General features: G+C 42.7%; 2 protein-coding genes across 3 annotated transcripts in view; both read left to right on the top strand.

The window, feature by feature from the left end:
* The window catches only part of LOC129816034 (plastin-3-like), a 30,793-nt gene extending 25,610 nt beyond the window's left edge, over window positions 1-5,183 (top strand). Inside the window, exons 14-16 of the mRNA XM_055870223.1 lie at window positions 323-446; window positions 653-777; window positions 4,152-5,183. Coding sequence (XP_055726198.1) covers window positions 323-446; window positions 653-777; window positions 4,152-4,284 — 382 coding nt within the window. The 3' untranslated portion in view covers window positions 4,285-5,183. The remainder of the gene's footprint in view (window positions 1-322; window positions 447-652; window positions 778-4,151) is intronic.
* Window positions 5,184-11,921: 6,738 nt separating this feature from the next.
* Window positions 11,922-20,860, top strand: LOC129816019 (nuclear pore glycoprotein p62-like). Of its 2 annotated transcripts, none has more exons than XM_055870218.1 (13): window positions 11,922-12,029; window positions 12,986-13,276; window positions 13,669-14,078; window positions 14,202-14,285; window positions 14,459-14,572; window positions 14,700-14,819; window positions 14,972-15,089; window positions 16,782-16,926; window positions 17,075-17,124; window positions 17,270-17,404; window positions 17,516-17,627; window positions 20,336-20,402; window positions 20,520-20,860. In XM_055870218.1, the coding sequence occupies exons 2-13, from the start codon at window positions 12,990-12,992 to the stop codon at window positions 20,609-20,611; spliced, it is 1,734 nt and encodes a 577-aa protein (XP_055726193.1). In that variant the 5' UTR covers window positions 11,922-12,029; window positions 12,986-12,989; the 3' UTR covers window positions 20,612-20,860. The 2 variants fall into 2 exon arrangements, with proteins under 2 accessions (XP_055726193.1, XP_055726190.1); XM_055870215.1 differs by having other exon boundaries at window positions 14,960-15,089.
* The last annotated feature ends 947 nt before the right edge of the window (window positions 20,861-21,807 follow it).

Here is a 21,807-nt window from a genome sequence, read left to right as displayed (position 1 = left end):
TGTACCAACTAGAATTCCCAATTTGTTCTGGTACAATACTAGGATCTGTGGTGTTACCGTCAGCGATATTTAACATGCTCTCACATGTGGTTGCTTTTCAGTAAATCAGGGTCATAAGAGAAGGCAGCATAGGGCAAAATGTTTTGTAAACCTGGCCCCCAGGCAACAGCACTGGAATATTGTTCATGTTAGTTCTTAAGCAGAATAAGTTGACTTTATTTTTCATTTACTCTTGCCTGATGTTCAGTGACTGCATGCTGACCACTGCTGAGTTCACCAGAAACTGATCAATATACTAGCAAACACTTGACATCTCTCCTAGATATACTCTGAATGTACTAGAGGACTTGGGAGATGGCCAGATGGCTAATGATGACATCATTGTCAAATGGGTCAATACAACCTTGTCAGAGGCGGGGAAAACAACCAAGATCTCAAGCTTCAAGGTTTGTCAAGCTTTATTGATATATTTAGGTTATATTTTTAATACTTTTCTCTCTTTGACAGTTTTAGTATGCATCTATGTTCTGTAGTGATATTGTCAATACATCTAATCAGCAAACCTAATGTGACATACCACAAATTCTGACACAGTACTTGAACTGATTTCCGAAGTGGGTATTTAACACGGTCTTCTCCCCTTGATTGTCAGGACAAGGAGATCAGCACCAGTTTACCAGTGGTGGACCTGATTGATGCCATCCAACCTGGCAGCATCAGCTATGACCTGGTCAAGACAAGCAGCCTAGCAGCTGAGGACAAGCTGGAGAATGCCAAGTAAGACTTCCACTGATAAACCTGTCCATACAAACTTTGATATGGGCTAGTGACCTGTAAGAAGAGGAATTCAAGCTTCAATTACTTACTGGTTTTTGCTATACTTCCTGTTAAAAACATGAAATATGGTGTTGTGAGAAGTACAGTGCTTTTTCCATATTTTGTTGTTACAGCCTGAATTTAAAATGGATTAAATTGAGATTGTCACTGGCCTACATACAATACCCCATAATGTCAAAGTGAAATAATGTTTTTCAAAAAATGTACAAACTAATTAAAAATGAAAAGCTGAAATGTCATGAGTCAAGTATTCGGCCCCTTTTGTTATGGCAAGACTAAATGTGTTCGGGAGTAAACATTTGATTAACAAGTCACAAGTTACATAGTCACTATTATTGCACACAGTCTAACATGATTTTTGAATGACTACCTTATCTCTGTACCCCAAACACAGAATTATCTGTAAGGTCCCTCAGTCGAGCAGTGAATTTCAAACAGACATTACTGACTCAGTACCACACTCCATAATTTCAAGCACGGTGGTGGCGGCATCATGTTAATGGGCATGCTTTTAATCGTAAAGGACTGGAGTTTCAGGGTAAGTAGAAATGGAATGGAGCTCAGCACAGGCAGAATCCTAGAGGAAACCCTGGTTCAGTCTGCTTTCCACCAGACACTGGAAGATGAAGTCACCTTAAAGCAGAACAATAACCTGAAACATGAGGCCAAATATACACAAGTTGCTTCCCAAGACCACATTGAATGTGGCTGAGATACGGTTTTGCGTTAGCTCTGAGTGGTTGTCCAGCAATGAACAACCAATTTGACAGCTTGAAGAATAAAAAATGTAATAATGAAAATGTTGCACAATCCAGGCGTGGAAAGCTTTTTGAGACTTAAGGCACTGCATGGTCAATCTGACATCTGCATTGGCCATGCAACATTTACAGTGATACAGCCTCTGTAGAAGTCAGAGCAGTCATACTACTTGCGCTTCGCAGAGCAGCTTTTGGGAAGGGTGTGTGTTCAGAGTATTCAGACCCGTTGAATTTTTCCACGTTTTGTTTAGCCTTATTCTAAAATCTATTAAATTGTTTTTTCCCATCAATCTACATGCAATAACCCATAATGACAAAGAAAAAACAGGTTTTTAGGCTTCCCAATTTGGCGCCGCGGTGTAATGCACTGCATCGCAGTGCTAGAGGCGTCACTACAGATCGGGGCTGTGTCGCAGCCGGCCGCGACCGGGAGACCTGAGGTGGCGCACAATTGGCCCAGCATCGTCCGGGTTAGGGGAGGGTTTGGCCTGCCGGGATGTCCTTGTCCGATCACGCTCTAGCGACTCCTGTGGCGGGCTGGACGCATGCACACTGACACGGTCGCCAGTTGGACGGTGTTTCCTCTGACACATTGGTGCGGCTGGCTCCCGGGTTAAGCGAGCAGTGTGTCAAGCAGTGCTGCTTGGTGAGAAAAAGGGTTAACATTTTTCTTGGTGCAAATTTATAAAAAATAAACATCACATTTACGTAAGTATTCAGATTCTTTACTAAGTACTTTGTTGAAGCACCTTTGGCTGCTATTACATCCTCGAGTCTTGGGTATGACAACTACAATCTTGGCACACCTGTATTTGGGGAGATTCTTCTCTGCAGAGCCGTTCAAGCTTGGTCAGATTGTATAGGAAGCATCGCTGCACAACTATTTTCAGGTCTCTCCAGAGATGTTCGATCGGGTTCAAGTCCGGGCTCTGGCTTAGCCACTCAAGGAAATTCAGAGACTTGTCCCAAAGCCACTCCAGGTGGCCTTGGCTGTGTGCTTAGGGTTGTTGTCCTGTTGGAAGGTGAACCTTGGCCCCAGTCTGAGGTTCTGTGCGCTCTGGAGCAGGTTTTCATCAAGGATCTGTCTGTACTTTGCTCTGTTAATCTTTCCCTCGATCCTGACTAGTCTCCCTGCCGCTGAAACCATCCCCACAGCATGATGCCACCTCCACTATACTTCACCATAGGGATGGTGCCAGGTTTCCTCCAGATGTGACGATTGGCATTCAGGCCAGAGTTCAGTCTTGGTTTCATCAGACCAGAGAATCTTGTTTCTCATGGTCTTAGTCCTTTGGGTGCCTTTTGGCAAAATCCAAGCGGACGGTCGTGCCTCTCACTGAGGATTGGCTGCCATCTGGCCGCTCTACCATGAATGTCTGATTGGTGGAGTACTGCCGAGATGTTGTCCTTCTGGAATGTACTCCCATCTCCACAGAAGAACTCTGGAGGTCTGGCAGAGTTATCATCGGGTTCTTGTTCACCATCCTGACAAAGGTCCTTCTCCCCGGGTGGCCACTTCTAGGAAGAGTCTTGGTGGTTCCAAACTTCTTCCATTTCAGAATGGAGGCCATTGTTCTTGGACCTTCAATGCTGCAGAAATGTTTTAGTACCCTTACCCAGACCTGTGCCTCGACACAACCCTGTCTCAGATCACTACGTACAGTTCCTTCAACCTCATGGCTTGGTTTTTGCTCTGACATGCTATGTGAACTGTGGGACCTTTATATAGACTGGTGTGTCACCTTATAAATCATGTCCAATAAATTGAAATTACCACAGGTGGACGCCAAGTTGTAGAAATATCTCAAGGATGATCAATGGAAACTGGATGCAACTGAGCTCAATTTCAAGTCTCATAGCAAAGGGTCAGAATGCTTATGTAAATAAGGTGTTTCTGTTATAATTTTAATACATTTGCAAAAACCTGTTTTGCTTTGTCATTATGGGATATTGTGTGTATGTAATCCATTTTAGAATAAGGCTGTAATGTAACAATGTTAGTGACGGGATCTGAATACTTTCTGAATGCACTGTACAGGATCTCCCACCCCACCTACTGTCAACCAATCATGTGAATACGGAGCTATATGGAGCCCTCATTGTTAAATGTGAATGCGGTACGGAGCTCAATTTGGCCTCGAGGCTCCGCAATTGCGTCATACCCTCCATAGGAAGCCGCCGACCACATTTTCGGATCAAGCATAAGTTGCCTTTTACTAACACTCACAGCTATAATCGCTGCCAAGGTGCTTATAAAGTGTTGACTCGGTGTGCATACTTATGTAAATTAGATTTCTGTATTTCATTTTCTATACATTTTCAATGTCTATACATGTTTTCACTTTGTCATTTATGGGATATATAGATGGGTGAGTTATTTTCTTTTTGAATTCAGGCTGTAACACTGGAGTAAGTCGGTGTATGAATACTTTGAAGGCACTCTAATATATTCAGAAATCATACATATGAATATGCAACAAATGGAAATGTCAGATGTCTTGTCATGCAAGAAAGTGCTGATCAATATTAAATGAAACAACCTTTTTCTACTCTTAGATATGCCATTTCCATGGCGAGGAAGATCGGGGTGTGTGTCTACGCTCTCCCAGACGACCTGGTGGAGGTCAAGCCCAAAATGGTTATGACGGTGTTCGCATGCTTGATGGGCCGGGGAATGAAGTGGCCTTAACCAAGATGCTGTGCCACTTTGGCATCGACAAACTACCCACAAGCCATTTGCTTGATGAAGGGCGACCTGGGAATTTAGAAAGACGTGGAAGATAATGTTACTAAAAGTGCCAGTGTTATTTCAACCTAGTTTTGAACAGCAATATATTTGCACAATATTTTGTAGTATTCTTATTTAAGTTAAGCCCATAACATGTTTCTGAAGAAGACTAGGCCTGTTAGAGGACAACTTGGTATGTTACTTCTCAATATGCAACACTCCATTCATGTTTCAGAATGCTGTATGGTATGTGCAGTTTTCCAGTTAACATGCATTTTTACTGTTACAACTCTATGCTTGATGTTCACACTACATATTCATAACATCCCTTACAGTGGATGACAAGTTTAACTTGGTTAAACTGAAATTGTGGAGGAACAACTTTCAATTGAAATGTATGCATATATTAATAGCTGGTCTTGACAACGGCTGCATATCTCTATACAGAAGCCATAAGGTCAAACCTTAGTAATGCCCAAGCCTGAAGGATATTCTGTTTATTACAGTTTGTTTTTTCAATTATGCTAGCTAGTAAGCTGAGAGCAGCTGGGTGTCTTGTCTTGCCTTTTTGTATTGGACTAAAGATGTCTTACTCTGGAAGAAAGTGGCAGCTTACTGACAGTGTTCAGTTTCATTCGTTGTGCCTTTTCATTTTGTCTTGATGCTATATTCTGTTGCACAGTAAGGTTTCCACTTATTTTTTGGTAATATTGAATTCAAAAGATTTCAATATTACCAAAAAATATAGCCGACACATTTCTGCATTCCATGTAGCGGCGTTACCATACAAATGCGTTTTTGTCTTGTGTGTAAATGTTTACACTGCAGTGCTTTATACATAAAGGAAACAATAAAACAAACGATGCATAAAAATCTGTTTTTTATTTGTACCTAGGCATATCTTCATTGCACAAAAATATAAATGCAACAATTTTAAAGATTGTACAGAGTTACATGAACTAAAGAAGTCAGTTGAACTAAACTAATTGGACCATAATTTATGGATTTCACATGACGGAATACAGATATGCATCTCTTGGTCACAATTTTTTTTTCTTTAAGTATGTGGCTCAGAAAACCAGTCAGTGTCTGGTGTGACCACTATTTGCTTTGTGTCGAGTTGATCAGGTTGTTTGTGGCCTATGGAATGTTGTACCACTCTACAATGGCTGTGAAGTTGCTGGATATTGGCGGGAACTGGAACACGCTGTCGTACACGTTCATCCAGAGTATCCCAAATATGCACATTGTGTGACGTTTGAGTAAGCAGGCCATTGAAGAACTGGGATGTGTATAGATCCTCAGGATCTTGTCACGGTATATCTGCAATCAAAATTGCCATAGATAAAATGCAATTGTGTTTAACTTATACCTGTCCATACCATAACCCCAACGCCACCATGGGGCATATAACGGCTCTCTTTCGGTGAGTGAGTTGACCAAGGCGCAGCGGGTTGTGAATACATAATGAACTTTATTAAACAAGACGAAACTAAACACACGAACACTTGAATAATTTTACAAAACAACAAAACGAACTAGACAGACCTAAACTATGAACTTACATGAAACGAGGAACACAAACAGGAACGACCGAACGAGACAGTACCGTGTGGTGTAACAAACACAGACACAGTGACAATCACCCACAAACAAACAGTGAGAACACCCTACCTTAATATGACTCTCAATTAGAGGAAAACGCAAAACACCTGCCTCTAATCAAGAGCCATACCAGGCAACCCAAAGCCAACATAGAAACGGAAAACATAGACTGCCCACCCAAAACTCACGCCCTGACCATCACACACATAAAAAACACCAGAAAACAGGTCAGGAACGTGACAGGGCACAGTATTCACAACGTTGCCATCAGCAAACCGCTCTCCCACATGACGCCATACATGTGGTCTGGGGTTGAGGCCGGTTGGACGTACTGCCAAAGTCTCTAATACAACGGAGGCAGTTTATGGTAGAGAAATTAACATTCAATTATCTGGCAACAGCTCGGGTGGATGTTCCTGCAGCCAGCATTCCAATTGCACGCTCCCTCAAAACTTAAGATATCTGTGGCATTTAAAAAATAAAAAATAAATACACCTGTATTTAATCTTTATTTAACTAGGCAAGTCAGTTAACACATTCTTATTTTCAATGACGGCCTAGGAACGAGGCAGAACGACAGATTTTTAACCTTGTCCGCTCGGGGGAACCAATCTTGCGAACTTACAGTTAACTAGTCCAATGCTCTACCACCTGATTACATTGCACTCCACGAGGAGCCTGCCTGTTACGCGAATGCAGTAAGCTAAGGTAAATTGCTAGCTAGCATTAAACTTATCTTATAAAAAACAATCAATCAATGACTGTCATTGCTCCAATGTGTACTTAACCATAAACATCAATGCCTTTCTTAAAATCAATACACAAGTATATATTTTTAAACCTGCATATTTAGCTAAAAGAAATCCAGGTTAGCAGGCAACATTAACCAGGTGAAATTGTGTCATTTCTCTTGCGTTCATTGCACGCAGAGTCAGGGTATATGCAACAGTTTGGGCCGCCTGGCTCTTTGCGAACTAATTTGTCAGAATTTTACGTAATTATGACATAACATTGAAGGTTGTGCAATGTAACAGGAATATTTAGACTCATGGATGCCGCCCGTTAGATAAAACACGGAACGGAATAAACGTTTTGTTTTCGACGTAATAGTTTACGGATTAGTCAAAGGAATATGGTTTAGAGAGAAATAGTCGACGTGTTATAATTCCTGTAATAACTTGCGGCTGAACTTGAAAGGGGTTCCTTCGTTATTTTACCGTTCATGTCTTCCATAGAGAATGTCTTGATCTACTTCAAATAAGGTCTGTGTTTCGTGCAGGCTTAAACCGCCTCGATGTTTTGATACCCGTGTAAATCTCACTAGGATAAGGTAACGTTTGTCAACATATTTTCATAAATCCCCTCTACAAAAAAAAAAGATCTTCGCTTATATTTAGCCAATATTGATCAGAGTTACCTTGTCCTATGGATATCTACACAGTTATAAAATTGGCACGGTGGTGTAAGCCTACACGAAACACAGACCTTATTTTAAGTGAATCTAAAAATATCCTATGGAATAAATGAAGGAACCGCTTTTCAGATTTTGCTAGAAGGTGTTGTCATGACGTTGCCTGCGTGGGTATAGCAAACCCCATCCCCCTCTCCCTGCCTCCCCCTTTCCTCCTTCAACCCATGCTGTGATCACAGAGAGACGTTGGAATCTCCTCATGGCTAAACAGTATTAAGAGAGAGGGTAAACTTTCAGGACAAAGGAATTCTCTTCCACCTCACAGAACTTGAGGTACGAACAGATTTCAGGTTTCGGAAAAAGTATTAAAGGTCGGTGGGGAGTCCAGCTATTAACATGTCCATTTGTCACCACGTGGGAAACTCATGTGTGACTGTGGGACCACATGACCATACCGCTGTTTATATAATAACCTCAGATATGAGGTTTACATCTGTTTGTTGTATAAAATGAATGAGTGAGTATGATGCTGTTTGTATAATTGTGTAATATGATTTTGAACTGTTTAATGAAGGAAAATACAAATCCCTGTTGTATTTGAACTAAATCCAAGGACCACCCTGAGCCAGTTGGGTCAGAGACCATGGGACCACCCCTCTCTGCTATCTGAATAAAAGCCAACTCTAAGAAATTACCATTGAGACCATGTTTATCCTCAATGGGGAGAACGAAGGTTAATGTAACATTGCTGAATCTTTAACCATACCACGTGGTTAAAACTCTTATACTAATAATAACACGTTTTGATATTGACTACTAGTCTGCAGCTAGGAATTCGGTATCATTGAACGTGAAGAAAGACAACCGCCGAAACAAGCATTCTATAACGAATGTCACTCTGCACTCTCCACAATAACTACGACAGAAGGAACTCCAACAAAACAAACTTCTCTCCAACGATCAAGACAACACACCGAGCGTAAATATATATACACTGCTCAAAAAAATAAAGGGAACACTTAAACAACACAATGTAACTCCAAGTCAATCACACTTCTGTGAAATCAAACTGTCCACTTAGGAAGCAACACTGATTGACAATAAATTTCACATTGCACATTTGTGGCATGCTGGAGGTCATTTTGCAGGGCGCTGGCAGTGCACCTCCTTGCACAAAGGCGAAGCTAGCGTCCTGCTGCTGGGTTGTTGCCCTCCTACGGCCTCCTCCACGTCTCCTGATGTACTGGCCTGTCTCCTGGTAGCGCCTCCATGCTCTGGACACTACGCTGACAGACACAGCAAACCTTTTTGCCACAGCTCGCATTGATGTGCCATCCTGGATGAACTGCTCTACCTGAGCCACTTGTGTGGGTTGTAGACTCCGTCTCATGCTACCACTAGAGTGAGAGCACCGCCAGCATTCAAAAGTGACCAAAACATCAGCCAGGAAGCATGGGAACTGAGAAGTGGTCTGTGATCACCACCTGCAGAATCACTCCTTTTTTGGGGGTGTCTTGCTAATTGCCTATAATTTCCACCTTTTGTCTATTCCATTTGCACAACAGCATGTGAAATTTATTGTCAATCAGTGTTGCTTCCTAAGTGGACAGTTTGATTTCACAGAAGTGTGATTGACTTGGAGTTACATTGTGTTGTTTAAGTGTTCCCTTTATTTTTTTGAGCAGTGTATATTGATTGCAGTTGTTCCCGAATGAGTGAGCGTTCATGTGTAAGGATTAGCATGTCAATTGTTATAATTATGGACTCTGTAGTGAATTCTTAGTCGAACGCCATTTACCCTTTGTCTAACAGCCGCTATGCCGGTTCAGCCCACTAGGGCCTATTTTCTCCTATCATTTCATGTAACTATTTTAAGTTTGTTTGTTTATGCATTTCTGTGAATTAATTAGTTAGTAATAAATAAATGATTTAAGACAATTGATGTATGGATGACTCATAGTGAAGACTGGGTTCGTGCAGATAATCAACAATTTACGACGTTTGGAATGAGACTAACGTGAGGTAGAGTAAATAAATCATTAATTAGAAGACAATTGATCATATATGAAAATATCTGAAAGGTTATATTGGGAAATTATAACTTTGTAATCTAATAACTTTCCCTGGTGCCCTCGAATTCATAGTTAATTAGTTACGTTATTACTCAAGTGATAGCGTAATACCTAATTACAGGAATCTTTTATAAAAACTATAAGTCTTCAATTTAACGATAGCAAAGACACGGCAGTGTCATGGGAATTATGGCTCGCACTTTGGTCGTCAATTCTTACCATGCCCATTATTAAAATAGGATTTCCTGCATATAGAAATGACAGTTTTTGTTTTCAACATTCATCACAGGTAACTTACTCTATTTTTATTCAAACAGTTGAGAGTATTTGTCTCCTAAGCAGACTCTTCAGTATCATTGTCACTTCAGAGCTATGTGTGTGTATTTATGTATTATATTAAGTTAAAATAAAAGTGTTCATTGTTCATTCAGTATTGTTGCAATTGTCATTATTACAAAAATGTGTGTGTGTGTATGATATATATATATATATATAAAACATGTTTTTATTTTTTATTAATTGGCCGATTAATCGGTATCGGCTTTTTTTGTCCTCCAATAATTGGTATCGGCGTTGAAAAATCATAATCGGTCGACCTCTAGTCTGAAGGGACGTATGCTCTGTGGACTGTCTGCCTGCAGGCTTTTCTCTACACTGTGGAGGGAAAGAGTGATGCGGTCGCACCACCCTAGGATTGCGGTTGACCAATTTACCCAAATACATTTGCTTACTTTTCTCCAGATACCAGCATGGTCTAGTTGCTTGCATTCAAAAGTATCAATCCATAAAGTAACAATAGGCTGCTGTACTTAAGTGCAACTATCACTGTGGTACCTGAGTATCTAACTTCTGTGTTAATTGGATGGATGTATGCTCCATCCATACAGAGGTGTTTTGGTGGAGTAGTGATTAATCCATGGGGAACCCGGATAGCAGATCATTGGACGCTGTTCACTAGTCTGAATCCTGAACAGATTCTGAGAATGCTCTCAGCCACGAGCCCCTCAGGCTTTCTAAGCACTCCCCTCAGACTGTGTTCACTAAGTGGAGACTGTCTGCCACAGTCTGTCAGAGAGCTCTGTGAGGGAGAAAGATGAGATGAGGGGATGGCAGACAGCTTTGGCTCTCATGGGCTTCATTATCTGGACTTGCAGGCACTAAATGCTACATTGAGGAGTCTACTTTGTCTCTATGTTAGTGTTCATTAGTGACTGAATCAAAAGGAATTAAATGGACAAATACCACCATAGGGATGGAGCCAGGTTTCCTCCTGACGTGACGCTTGGCATTCAGGCCAAAAAGTTCAATCTTGGTTTCATCAGACCAGAAAATCTTGTTTCTCATCGTCTGAGTCCTTAAGGTGACTTTTGCTAAGTAGGGCTGTCATATGCCTTTTACTGAGGAGTGGCTTCCATCTGGCTTCTCTATCATAAAGGCCTGATTGATGGAGTGCTGCAGAGAAGGTTGTCCTTCTGGAAGGTTCTCCCATCTCCACAGAAGAACTCTGGAGCTTTGTCAAAGTGACCATCGGGTTCTTGGTCACCTCCCTGACTAAGGCCCTTCTCCTCCGATTGCTCAGTTTGGCCGGGCGGCCAGATCTCTGAAAAGTCTTGGTGGTTCCAAACTTCTTCCATTTAAGAATGATGGCGGCCATTGTGTTCTTGGGGACCTTCAATGCTGTCGACATCTTTTGATACCCTTCCACAGATCTTTGCCTCAACACAATCCTGCCTCGGCACAATTACTTCGACCTCATGGCTTGGTTTTTGCTCTGACATGAACTGTGGGACCTTATATAGACAGGTGTGTGCCTTTCCAAATCATGTCCAGTCAATTGAATTTACCACAGATGGACGCCAAGTTGTAGAAACATTTCAAGGTTGATCATTGGAAACAGGATGCACCTGAGCTGAATTTCGAGTCTCATAGCAAAGTTTCTGAATGCTTATGAAAATAAGGTATTTCTGTTTTTAATTTTAAATAAATGTGCACAAATTTCGAAAAACCTGTTTTTTCCCTGCCTTTATGGGGTATTTAGTGTAGATTGATGAATATTTTTTTTTCCTTTAATCCATTTTAGATTAAGGCTGTAACATAACAAAGTGTGGAAAAGGGGAAGGGGTCTGAATACTTTCCGAATGCACTGTACAGAGGAATGTGATTAATTTGGTACAATATGGATCATTCCTTTGAATTCATTAATGGCATGTCTAGTCGTAATATGGCCTGGGTAGAAGCACATGTTTTTTCTCCATCTGTAAAGGTCTACATTGAAGGGGGCTTTTCTAGAACCTGGTGATTTTGCTGGAAGAAAAATACTCAATGTCATGTATTTTTCTGTAAGTAGATACCTATTTGATACCCCCCCCCCCCCCCACTAAAACAAACCACTATGCATTACTTCCAAAAACAATATTAATACTAATACTACTACTACTTGTCCTGAGTTTCAGCATGGTCCAGCTCCACACTCCATCACAGCAGATGGCGCTCTCACATTCTGGGCGTTTGTGGACCTGCCAGTGTTGTCGTTTTCGCAACCATAAAAGCGCTCGTTGAAACTCCACGCAGATAACGTGTGTTTTTCAATTTAATTTGTTGTCTGAAGAAAACGAAAGGTATGGTTATGTTATCCAATTGTTCAACGCCAGTGAACGAACATGTATACATTTGTTTAGCTGGAGGTTTAATATATGGCGTTTTGTTAGCCATCTAAATTGTTCGTATTTTTGTAGCTAACCAACCTTAGCTGGCTAGCTAGCCAACTAAAATTTGCTCGTTTGATAACGTTAGCTAGCTAGCTGCCATATAGGCAATTTATTTGCAGAGTGTCAACTGGCTAGATACCGGTCTCCCATTTTGCTATTTATACATATGATCAGTGTAAAAATGCTAGCTCAAAATGTAGTTAGCTGGCTAACTAGCTAAGTTAGTCTGTTAGCATGTTGCCAGAAGATACCAGCCCTACTGTTTCGTTACCAACCCTACCGTTCACACCGAACTGCACAGGGGTCGGAACGCAATCATGTTAAATCATGGTTATATTAAGAGGCCGTGGAACCGGCGCCAGATACTGGTCGGAAAATGTACCGCTCAATGCAGGGATGGGATATGCTACTGTATATTACCTTTATCCACACTGTGCCATCGAGTAGATTGAAATACTGCTAGTTTTCTCGGAAAATCGAAATGTTCTGCCTCATGCTAGTTAGCAGTAGCCCCACACCCATAATGTAATGGGGTGTTGAGTTGAAAAAGAAAGGAGCTGATTGGCTGACACTGCCATTCCAAAATGTCTGTGGTGGCTACTGCAAACTAGCACGAGCCTCCAATGTGTTTTAATCTAACCGTGGTTGTGTTCTGACCCAAGTGCAGGTCCGTGTAAACAAGCGTGACGGTAGCGTCGGTATCTTCTGACAAGTTTATATCAGGACAGATCATTCCCATGTCCAGCTGAATCGCTTCTCTGTTTCTAGCCAAGCTGTGTTAGTGGATGAAGATGTTGAAGGGATTATAATGACATTGGTACGATATGTCATTGTATTATTCTCTCCCTTGTTCTCTTTCTGTATAGGACAATGAGTGGAGGATTCAACTTTGGACAAGCGTCCAGTACTGGATTCAGCTTTGGAGCTCCCAAAACCGCAACTGCCCCAGCTACAGGCTTCGGGATGCCAAATGCTGCAGCTCCAGGGGGTGGCTTCTCTTTCGGAACCCCCAGCACTCCCCAGGCCCCAGTAGCTGCCCCCCAGAGCTCTGGGCTCTTTGCTATGCCCATCCAGGGTAGCACAAACCCAACTGGAGGGTTCAGCTTTGGGACCCCTGCACAGAGCAGTACTCCTGCAGGAGGAGGCTTCTCTTTTGGGTAGGTCTGTTGGATGATGTAGTTTGCGTGGATGTTTGGGTCGTTATATTATCTAAGGGCATTGATGATGAGCTGAACAAACTCCCGAGTGGCTCAGTGGCTTACGGCACTGTGTCTCTGTGCAAGAGGCGTTACTACGGTCCCTGGTTCGAATTCAGGCTGTATCACATCCGGCTGTGATTGGGAGTCCCATAGGGCAGCGCACAATTGGCCCAGCGTCGTCCGGGTTTAGCCGGAGTAGGCCGTCATTGTAAATAATACTTTTTTTTCTTAACTTACTTGCCTAGTTAAATAAAATAAACTTGGTAGGTTGTTGCCTGTGTAGCTTACAGTAGGATAGCAATTGTAATGTAGATCTTAAATGCGTTATTTTCTCTTGCTTTTGTCTTTAGGACTCCAATTGCTAAACTCAATCTGGGTACGCCAGCCGCCTCTCAACCTGCACAGACTGGGCTAACTATGGGGATGGCGACCCCCTCCCCTGGGACAGGCTTTGGACTTGGTGGGGGTCTCGCCACACAAACCACAGCTGCCCCTGCAGGAGGGGGGTTCAGCTTTGGGACTGCAGGGGGGCTTGGAGCCCCTGTTGCCCAAACTCAGCCCCAGACCCAACCTGCTGCAGCTGGTGGACTCTCTTTAGGAACTCCTGCTGAAGCCACCCAAATTATGGGAGGTGGGTTTAGTTTTGGTGCAGCCAAGGTCCAGGCCACCACAGCCCCAGCCCTTACTGTAACCGCAGGAGGGGGCTTCTCATTTGGAAACAGCACACCTGCCAGCCTCTCCCTGGGGACCCAGCCCACAAGTGAGTTTTCTGAGCTCCTAGTCATCTGTTTATCAGCTCATGGGTAATGTACTATAAATGCCATTATTACTTTACATCAGTGTTTTTTTTCATCCTGAATTATAGTATTTTGTCTTTACTTAGGTCTGACTCTGAACTCTGTGGCCTCAACAGCTGTACCAACCACAACCCAGGTTGGAGGATTCGCTTTTGGCGTCAAACCTTCTGGTAAATGGGGGAATCGGAGACATTTGGCATATATGAAATGAATATCTGACAAATTGTAGAATTTGTTTTGTTGAAACAGTGAAAATGTGCTGTTTTTTTAAAGGGGGTGTGTGCCTGTTTTTTTAAACTATCAACGGCTATGAGTTTAAGATGGTCTATTATTTTCTCTCTAGCTACTCCAGCCCCGGGTGCAACTGCCCCGGCTACCCAGGCCTCATTAGGTTCTTCTCTTTTTGCTGTACCAGCATCAACAGCAGCTCCTGCTACAGCAGCAATCACAGGATTTTGTGAGTTTTATTTCCTACTAGCGAGCTCTTGCTTGAAATATCAAGTGTTGGAAACTCAAAAATAAGGTTAAATTGGCTTTCTGACATTCTGTGGTGGAGTTTAATTTCTTGACTCTCTTCTGATTAGTGGGCGCTGCCCCTACCTCCGCTGCCCCGGCTGCCACCTCAACAGCGGGAAGTACCCTGGGCTTCATGCTCAAACCCCTGGGAGCAGTCACTGCCACAACTACTGCCCCAGTTGGACCAGGTACTGTACAGGTTCACTGTTTTATCATGCAGGATTATTAGAATAACTAGAGCTTGATATTGTTGCCTGTTTTTGCAAAATTGTGTATATGGGGTTGTTCATGCAGTATTTTTGTCATATTGATGAATTCCTCACTGTAGTGTTTGTTTTAGCTGCCCCTACCACAACCACAGGTTTCTCACTGGCTATGAAACCTGCGGGCGCCATTGGCATTGGTGTAACGGCCCCCATCACTGGCGTAGCCACAACCATTGCTACTGTTACAGCAAGGTACTGCAGGGTTCAGCCTGTCCAGTTTATTACAACCACTCACTGCAGTATCTCTCACTGTATTTGTATCCTCAACCATTGTATTTAGGGTTGGGGTTAATTCCATTTCAATTAATTCAATTCTGGAAGGAAACTGAAATGCGTGTACGTAGTCACGGAACACTATTAAAGTAACCAATGTTTAAATACTGTTTTACCCACTTCATATGTATATACTGTATTCTAGTCAAGGCCTATCCTATTTAACTATTGCTGTACATATACTGTATAATACAGATGTATCCATATTGTCTGTACATCCCATCACATACAGTGCCTTCGGGAAGTACTCAGACCCCTTGACTTTTTCCAAATTTTGTTACGTTACAGCCTTCTAAAATGTATTAAATTGTTTTTTCCCCTCAATCTACACACAATACCCCATAATGACAAAGGAAAACAGGTTTCTATAAATATTTTGCAAATGTATAGAAACTTAAAATATCACATTAACATAGGTATTCAGACCCTTTACTCAGTTCTTTGTTGAAGCGGTGATTCCAGCCTCGTTTCTTCTTGGTTATGACTCTACAACCTTGGCACACCTGTATCTGGGGAGTTTCTCCCATTTCTCTGCAGATTCTCTCAAGCTCCTTCAGGTTGGATGGGGAGTGTTGCTGCACAGCTATTTTCAAGTCTACAGAGATGATCGGGCTCTTGCTGGGCCACTCAAGGACATTCAGAGCTTGTCTCCTTTCTCATGGTCTGAGAGTCTTTAGGTGCCTTTTGGCGAACTCCAAGCGTGCTGTCGTGTCTTTTTACTGAGGAGTGGCTTCCGTCTGGCCACTCTACCATAAAGGCCTTATTGATAGAGTGCTGCGGAGATGGTTGTCCTTATGGAAGTTTCTCCCATCTTCACAGGGGAGCTCTGTCAGTGACTATCGAGTTCTTGGTCACCTCCCTGACCAAGGCCTTTCTCCCCTGATTGCTCTCTATTGCCAGCTCTAGGAAGAGTCTTTGTGATAACAAACTTCCATTTAAGAATGATGGAGGCCATTGTGTTCTTGGACCTTCAATGCTGCAGACGTTTTTTGGTGCCCTTCCCCAGATCTGTCCCTCGACACAATCCTGTCTCAGAGCTCTACGAACAATTCCTTTGACCTAGTGGCTTGGTTTTTGTTCTGACATGCACGGTCAACTGTACCACAGGTGGACTCCAATTAATTTGTAGAAACATCTCAAGGATCATCAATGGAAACAGGATACACCTGAGCTCAATTGAGTTTCATAAAGGGTCTGAATACTTATGTAAATAAGGTATTTCTGTTTGATAAATTTGCAAACATTTCTAAACCTGTTTTTATTTCATCCATTTTAGAATAAAATGTTAAGTAACCAAATGTGGAAAGGTCAAGTGGTCTGAATACTTTCCGAAGTGTGTGTACAAAAGCTGAAGAACATACGCACATCCAGGTACTTTCTGCAGGTGTTGGAGTTGTAGGCAAACTCATAGAATACACAGGTTTTCCTTTCTGTACACGCATTGCTCATCCTAATATTTCCTAATTCTGTTCTTTTACTTTTTTAGATTTGTGTGTATTAGATATTACTGCAATGTTGGAGCTAGGAACACAAGCATTTCGCTACACCCCCAATAATTTCTGTTCTGTATGTGACCGATTTGTCACTGGTCCCTTACTCCTCCCCCTGCAGTGCTCCTCCAGTGATGTCATATATCCAACTAGAGGGTCTCATTAACAAGTGGAGTCTTGAGCTGGAGGACCAGGAGAGGCATTTCTTACAGCAGGCCACCCAGGTCAACGCCTGGGACCGCACGCTGGTGGAGAACGGAGAGAAGGTAAACAGACATGTCATTATAGTGGCACTTCTCATAACTGCACCACTAGAAGCTAGGCAATGCTATTTGTTTTAATCTCATATGAAGTTGAACTTTGGGGTCTCTTCATGGCAGATGTTTGAAGGGCATGTTCATCTCGTTGTTACAGATCACATCACTGCACAGGGAAATGGAGAAAGTGAAATTGGACCAAAGAAGGTAGCGGTCAACAGCTTTATTTCTTATAATGTATTTGAATATATCAGATAATTCAGAATTCTGTCTTATCTGTAAGTAGATCTATGGTAATTATTGTCAATCTTTATTGTATGACCTTGTGTTTCTGCTCTCTACCCCGTCCCAGGCTGGACCAGGAACTGGACTTCATCCTGTCACAACAGAAGGAGCTGGAGGACCTGCTGTCCCCACTGGAGGAGTCTGTCAAAGAACAGAGTGGAACCATCTACATGCAGAACGCAGACGAGGAACGCGAGAGGACGTAAGGTTTTACTAAAGGTCTTTCTGAGTGAAAACCAATGCACAGTGAACTGAATCATGACTGGTTATGTGATATCTCATCTTTATGCAATGTCTCCATCTCGTTCTGCAGGTACAAGCTTGCAGAGAACGTGGACGCCCAGCTGAAGAGGATGTCCCAAGATCTAAAGGAGATCATTGAACACCTGAATACATCCAGCGGGCCAGCTGATAACAGTGACCCGGTGAGAAGGAAAAATAGGCCGATGTCTTTTGAATACCTTGCTGACAGTGCTTTTACTTATGTAAATTGCCTGCATCCGCTAAGGGTCCGCGGTGTAACGACCACCCCTCATCACTGTCAAACGCTCTCTAAAACACTTCTGTGAGCAGGCCTTTCTAATCGACCTTGCCCGGGTATCCTGGAAGGATATCTCATCCCGTCAGTCGGATGCCTGGTCGTTCTTTAAAAGTAATTTCCTCACCATCTTAAATAAGCATGCCTCTTTCAAAAAATCTAGAACTAAGAACAGATATAGCCCTTGGTTCACTCCAGACCTGACTGCCCTTGACCAGCACAAAAACATCCTGTGGCGGACTGCAATAGCATCGAATAGTCACCGCGATATGCAACTGTTCAGGGAAGTCAGGAACGAATACACACAGTCAGTCAGGAAAGCAAAGGCAAGCTTTTTCAAACAGAGATTTGCATCCTGTAGCTCTAACTCCAAGAAGTTTTGGGACACTAAAGTCCATGGAGAACAAGAACACCTCCTCCCAGCTGCCCCCACTGCACTGAGGCTAGGAAACACGGTCACCACTGATAAATCCATGATAATTGAAAATTTAAATAAGCTTTTCTCTCTACGGCTGGCCATGCTTTCCTCCTGGCTACCCCGGCCAACAGCCCCCCCCCCCCCACCGCAGCTACATTCACGAGCCTCCCCAGCTTCTCCTTCACCCAAATCCAGATAGCAGATGTTCTGAAAGAGCTGCAAAATCTGGACCCATACAAATCAGCTGGGGTAGACAATCTGGACCCTCTCTAAAACTATCCGCTGCCATTGTTGCAACCCCTACTACCAGTCTGTTCAACTTTTTTCGTATCGTCTGAAATCCCTAAAGAGTGGAAGGCTGCCGCGGTCATCCCCCTCTTCAAAGGGGGTGACACTCTAGACCCAAGCTGTTATAGACCTATATCCATCCTGCCCTGCCTCTAAAGTCTTCGAACGCCAAGTTAATAAACAGATCACTGACCATTTCGAATCCCACCGTACCTTCTCCGCTGTGCAATCTGGTTTCCGAGCTAGTCACGGGTGCACCTCAGCCACGCTCAAGGTACTAAACGATATTATAACCGCCATCGATAAAAGACAGTGCTGTGCAGCAGTCTTCATCGACCTGGCCAAGGCTTTCAACTCTGTCAATCACCGCATTCTTATCGGCAGACTCGATAGCCTTGGCTTCTCAAATGACTGCCTCGCCTGGTTCACCAACTACTTTTCAGATGGAGTTCAGTGTGTCAAATCGGAGGGCCTGTTGTCCGGACCTCTGGCAGTCTCTATGGGGGTACCACAGGGTTCAATTCTCGGGCCGACTTTCTTTCTGTATCAATGATGTTGCTGCAGGTGATTCCCTGATTCACCTCTACGCAGACGACACCATTCTGTATACATCTGGCCTTTTTGGACACTGTTAACTAACCTCCAAACGAGCTTCAATGCCATACAACACTCCTTCCGTGGCCTCCAACTGCTCTTAAACGCTAGTAAAACCAAATGCATGCTTTTCAACCGTTCGCTGCCCACACCCGCCCGACTAGCCTCACTACCCTGGACGGTTCTGACCTAGAATATGTGGACAACTACAAATACCTAGGTGTCTGGCTAGACTGTAAACTCCTTCCAGACTCATATTAAACATCTCCAATCCAAAATCAAATCTAGAATCGGCTTTCTATTTCACAACAAAGCCTCCTTCGCTCACACTTACCCTAGTAAAACTGACTATCCTACCGATCCTCGACTTCGGCCATGTCATTTACAAAATAGCTTCCAATACTCTACTCAGCAAATTGGATGCAGTCTATCATAGTGCCAACCGTTTTGTTACCAAAGCCCCTTTATACCACCCACCACTGCGACCTGTATGCTCTAGTCGGCTGGACCTCGCTACATATTCGTCGCCAGACCCACTGGCTCCATGTCATCTATAAGTCTTTGCTAGGTAAAGCCCTGCCTTTTCTCAGCTCACTGGTCATGATAACACCCACCCGTTGTACGCGCTCCAGCAGGTATATCTCACTGGTCATCACCAAAGCCAACACCTCCTTTAGCAGCCTTTCCTTCCAGTTCTCTGCTGCCAGTGACTGGAACTAATTGCAAAAATTGCTGGAGACTTAGGGAAATATAATTAACTTTAAACAGCAGTTATCTGAGCAGCTAACCGATCGCTGCAGCTGTACATAGTCCATCTGTAAATAGCCCACCCAATCTACCTACCTCATCCCCATATCGTTTTTATTTACTTTTCTGCTCTTTTGCACACCAGTATCTCTACTTGCACATCATCTGCTCACTTATCACTCGTGTTAATCTGCTAAATTGTAATTACTACGCTACTATGGCCTATTTATTGCCTACCTCAAGCCATTTGCACACTGTATATAGACTTTTTTTTTCTATTGTGTTGACTGTACGTTTGTTTATCCCATGTGTAACTCTGTTGTTTTTGTCGCGCTGCTTTGCTTTATCTTGGCCAGGTCGCAGTTGTAAATGAGAACTTGTTCTCAAATAGCTTACCTGGTTAAATAAAGGTGAAAAAATGTATTTCTACAGTTATTCTGAAGCAAATACATCACATGTTCTGAACTGTGGTTACCTGGTTTGTTTATTTAGGGAAGAGGAAATGTGTAATTAGTTATTCTAACACTTTTTTTTTTTTCTCTCTTTAGCTTCAGCAGATCTGTAAAATTCTCAATGCCCACATGGACTCTCTTCAATGGATTGACCAGAACTCGGGTCAGTATTTAACCCATGTGTGGTCTTGAGTAAACAACTTTTTAACTTGAACCTTGCTTCTGATAAAAAGTTGACATCCTTCAATCCATATTAACTCTGTAATATGTCTATCCTCAGTGCTTCTACAGAGAAGGGTGGAGGATGTGTCCAAACTCTGCGACAACCGACGCAAAGAGCAGGAGAAGACTTTTCGCATAACATTTCATTGAAGATTGCAATAATTATCAGAATGAATATGTGCATTATGCAAGTTTGTTTCTTTTTTTTAATACAATGAAGATCATTTTGAGAGGAGTTATGATAAAGATTTGCTTTCAATGCAGCATCAATTGTGATTTATAGAAAAGTACTCCCAAGTTAAGGTGTGTGTGAGATGCACTTCCCAAATTTCAACACTGCTGCTGGGCAAATAATTAATTCTGATTAAATAAAGAGTTGCACACATGTGCTCCAATATGCTTTGGGGATCGATTAAATCCGGTTCACTGAAGATTAGCGCTGTAGTGCAATTTAAATGTGAAGGTACTTCCTAATTGAGAAGACATAAGAAGCGTTGACCGATGCAAATCAATCAAATACATGTTTATTTGTCACATGCTTCGTAAACGGGTGTAGACTAACACTGATATGCTTGCTTAATGCCCTTCTGATGAAATAAATAATTGAATTAACGAGGAATAAATACACAGTAACGATAACTTGGTTACATACACGGGGTAACACCACCGAGTCGCTGTGCAGTGGTACGAGGTAATTGATGTAGGTATATACATATAGGTAGGGATAAAGTGACTGACTAATCAACAGGATCGATGAACAGCAGCAGCGTACACTGACTATTAAGAACACCGTAAAATTGAGTTGCACCTAATGTTCTTTCTAAAATGCCGCGCAGATGAAATATTGCGCAGAGAAGCGCAACATTGAACTCAACTCCAGTTTTCGCTCTGCTGTCGAAATTGTGCTAGAATCAACACAATACTAGCCACTTTCAATGTAACATACCGAAAGAAAATGAACTGCAAGGTATTCTCTTGTAGGCAGAGCGCGTTTGAGTAAGATTCAATTGCATTGACGTGTACGACTTGAAGCCAATTTATGCTCTATCTGAAAATTTGGTCGGGAGCGCCGTATGGACAGTGTGACGCAATTGCGAAGTCTTTTGACGGACGCATAGGCCAAATTGAGCCGTTTACCGCATCGCTGTGCGCCTCTCAAATGTAACAACGCGGAGGTCTCCGTATAGCTCCGCATTGACATGATTGGTTGACGGTGGGTGAGGGCAGGAGGTGTTGTGTAAACACAAACTCACTTCCTTGACATTTTCCTTCATAACAGCTCTGTGAAGGGCTAGAAGCATGAATGCCTTGACTTCTGCAGAGGCCATATCACCGTAAATCCTGTA

The sequence above is a fragment of the Salvelinus fontinalis genome, chromosome 2, assembly GCF_029448725.1.
Source record: "Salvelinus fontinalis isolate EN_2023a chromosome 2, ASM2944872v1, whole genome shotgun sequence".
NCBI classification, from domain to species: domain Eukaryota; kingdom Metazoa; phylum Chordata; class Actinopteri; order Salmoniformes; family Salmonidae; genus Salvelinus; species Salvelinus fontinalis.
Note: the sequence above shows the minus strand (reverse complement) of the source record. Positions and strands in the feature narration are given on the sequence as shown.